The following is a 2,500-nucleotide window of genomic DNA, read 5'->3' as shown; positions in this document are numbered from 1 at the left end:
AAGTATCATCGTGCTAGCCTCATGATATACGAATGCAAAAATGGTAACCTGGCTAAGAAACCTCGCAGTTAAAAACTGTGGAAGTGCTTAATGAACACTAAGCTGCAAGGCGGCTCTGTCCCAGTGTGGGGATGTAATGCCAAGAAGAAGAAGAAGATGTTGATTTGTGATTGACTATGCACGAGAAAGGCATCATCACCGCTAGGTGGACTAATCTGGGTTTTTATTTCAATGTTGAAGTAAGAAAACACCAAGACTAGATTCCACAATTTACATCTGCTGGCTTGAACAACATACTTCATCGCTAGTTCAATCAAATAACCACACGATGTCTTTTCATAGTCGCATGTGCTGTAGAAATAGAGATTAGCATCGCAAAAGCCAAAAATTAGCTTCCGTAGTGATGATCCCCTATTAATCGTGAAATAAGATCAGCCTCATAATCAATGTGTGTAAATTTGGTAATTGACATTTTTTCTAATACCTATTGTTAGAAACAAACACATAAAGGAGTACTTTATTATTGCGGCTCGCATTTCACGAATACTGCAGTAGACAACTCAAGCTTACAGTAAAAGATGATAACCGCAGCATTAGTTGCGTTGAGTGGTTCTCTTGCGAGTGTCCTGTAAGCTCGATTTGTTATATTATTGGCAACGAAAATAATCAGGTGCAAATTAATTTATCATTCGTTGTTTGTGATGACCAATATTCTACAGGATCTGTTTCTATGGCTTTCAATATTTGGAATAGCATCATCACAGGATCCAGGTATTCCAGAGTTTAAAATTAATGCAGAAACTGCTCAGTATATGTTCATTATTATCAGTAGATCATTGTATAAACACAAAAGGCAAACATGGAAAATGCGTGCACATCGATTATTGCCCTGAGCTTCTAGAAATTGCCCAGAAAAGAGTAGTTTCTGCACACGACAGTCAATTGCTGAAATCTAATTCCTGTGGCAAGGCCATGGTAAGATATCGTAAACATTTTCTGAAGTTATAATCATTTTCTGATGGTTCAAAGGTATGTTGTTCGCAATCAATGACAGAAACAAAAGTCAAGAAAATGACACTTCCGGACATCGATGTTTGTGGTTTCAACCACGTAAGCGATAGAATCATCGGAGGTACGGAAACTGAATTGGAGCAATACCGCTGGATGGTTGTAATTGAGCGTTTAGAAGCTGGCACCCGCGAAGTGATCTGTGGAGGATCTCTTATAAATACTTTGTATGTTCTTACCGCCGCGCACTGTTTCAAAGGCTTGACGAAGGCAGAAGAGTGAGTATCGAGTCTGGAGACTATTTTTAAAAGAGTGAGTGCTAATTTGATCGTGCATTACAAAATCGCGCTTGATCCAAAACTGATATATTATGCAAATAGAGTGTTTCATTTGCTAGGTATATTCAGTTTAATCAAGATGCGGGATTACAATTTTAAATTTCAAAGTATTGATCATTGCCATTGCCACTCTTTTGAACAGGAGGATCCAGAAGCGTTTCTTGATCACGGTATCAGTAAGCTATTTCAAATTTGTTTTAGTTTGATTCTGCGACTTGGAGAACACAACTTGTCATCGGATCCAGATTGTGACTCGTCAAATAACTGTAATGCCCCTGTTATTTACGCAAACGTCAGTCAGATAATAAATCATCCGAATTACAGAAGTGAGCGCAATGATGTGGCGCTTCTCAAACTCGCCACACCAATTGAATATACGAACTATGTACTGCCAATCTGTTTGCCCGTTCTGGCATCCCAACAGAAAGAGTTCTTGAATAAACATGTTTTCGCGGCCGGATGGGGCACTAATGGAACAGGTGGGCAAACATTTTCCTATTTATTATAAAGATCAACACAACTCAAATATCCGGTTTAAGGTGAAGCATTGAGCAACATCAAAATGCACGTGGAGCTCAAGATAACCAACCTGGATGAATGCGAGATATTATTTCGAAGCGAACCTGGTGAAATGCACCTTTGTGCTAAATCCTCTACAGACGAGGTTGGAGATACATGTGACGGGGACTCTGGAGGGCCTTTGATGATTGAACTGCAGGGTAGTTGGTTCCAAGTTGGAATAGTTAATTTTGGATTGCCGTGCGGTTCAATTTTTCCCGCTGTGTATGCCAGGGTTTCCCACTTTATGGAATGGATACAAGACAATTTGTTAGAATAAAAGTTGATTTCTATCAACAACCTGTGGTGTAATTTATTAAAAATATTAATGACATGCAATTACTTGAAAAATAAATAAATTTTTGACATTGTATTTATTTCCAGGCAGGCAGCTTAGCTGCGCGCTCTACTATTAATGTACTTATCCTATGTAGATCAACATAGAAAAGCTCCCCACCAGGTACCAGGTACCAGTCAATATCTCTAACTTCTGCTATCTACAAGGTGGTTGAGAGTCGAGTCAACCGACATTCGAGAGACAAGCTGGAAGTAGATGGACGACTCGAATCCAAGCAGCATGCATTACATCCTGGTAA

General features: G+C 39.3%; 1 protein-coding gene across 3 annotated transcripts; it reads left to right on the top strand.

Moving 5' to 3' along the window:
* Positions 1-330: 330 nt before the first annotated feature.
* Positions 331-2,276, top strand: LOC134219620 (melanization protease 1-like). 3 transcript variants are annotated; one of them, XM_062698407.1, is made up of 6 exons: positions 331-461; positions 720-771; positions 830-975; positions 1,030-1,286; positions 1,548-1,825; positions 1,886-2,276. In XM_062698407.1, exons 1-6 carry the CDS (start codon positions 447-449, stop codon positions 2,182-2,184), a joined length of 1,047 nt encoding a protein of 348 aa, XP_062554391.1. In that variant the 5' UTR covers positions 331-446; the 3' UTR covers positions 2,185-2,276. The 3 variants fall into 3 exon arrangements, with proteins under 3 accessions (XP_062554391.1, XP_062554390.1, XP_062554389.1); XM_062698406.1 differs by lacking the exon at positions 331-461 and having other exon boundaries at positions 578-771; positions 833-975; XM_062698405.1 differs by lacking the exon at positions 331-461 and having other exon boundaries at positions 578-771.
* Positions 2,277-2,500: the final 224 nt, after the last annotated feature.

The sequence above is a fragment of the Armigeres subalbatus genome, chromosome 3 (assembly GCF_024139115.2).
Source record: "Armigeres subalbatus isolate Guangzhou_Male chromosome 3, GZ_Asu_2, whole genome shotgun sequence".
Classification (NCBI taxonomy): domain Eukaryota; kingdom Metazoa; phylum Arthropoda; class Insecta; order Diptera; family Culicidae; genus Armigeres; species Armigeres subalbatus.
Note: the sequence above shows the minus strand (reverse complement) of the source record. Positions and strands in the feature narration are given on the sequence as shown.

Coding starts and splice junctions, on each gene's coding strand:
- LOC134219620 (XM_062698405.1), top strand. CDS start 702: ATGACCAATATTCTACAGGATCTGTTTCTATGGCTTTCAATATTTGGA. Junction 772..829: donor AGCATCATCACAGGATCCAG/GTATTCCAGAGT, acceptor CATTATTATCAG/TAGATCATTGTATAAACACA. Junction 1,287..1,547: donor GGCTTGACGAAGGCAGAAGA/GTGAGTATCGAG, acceptor AATTTGTTTTAG/TTTGATTCTGCGACTTGGAG.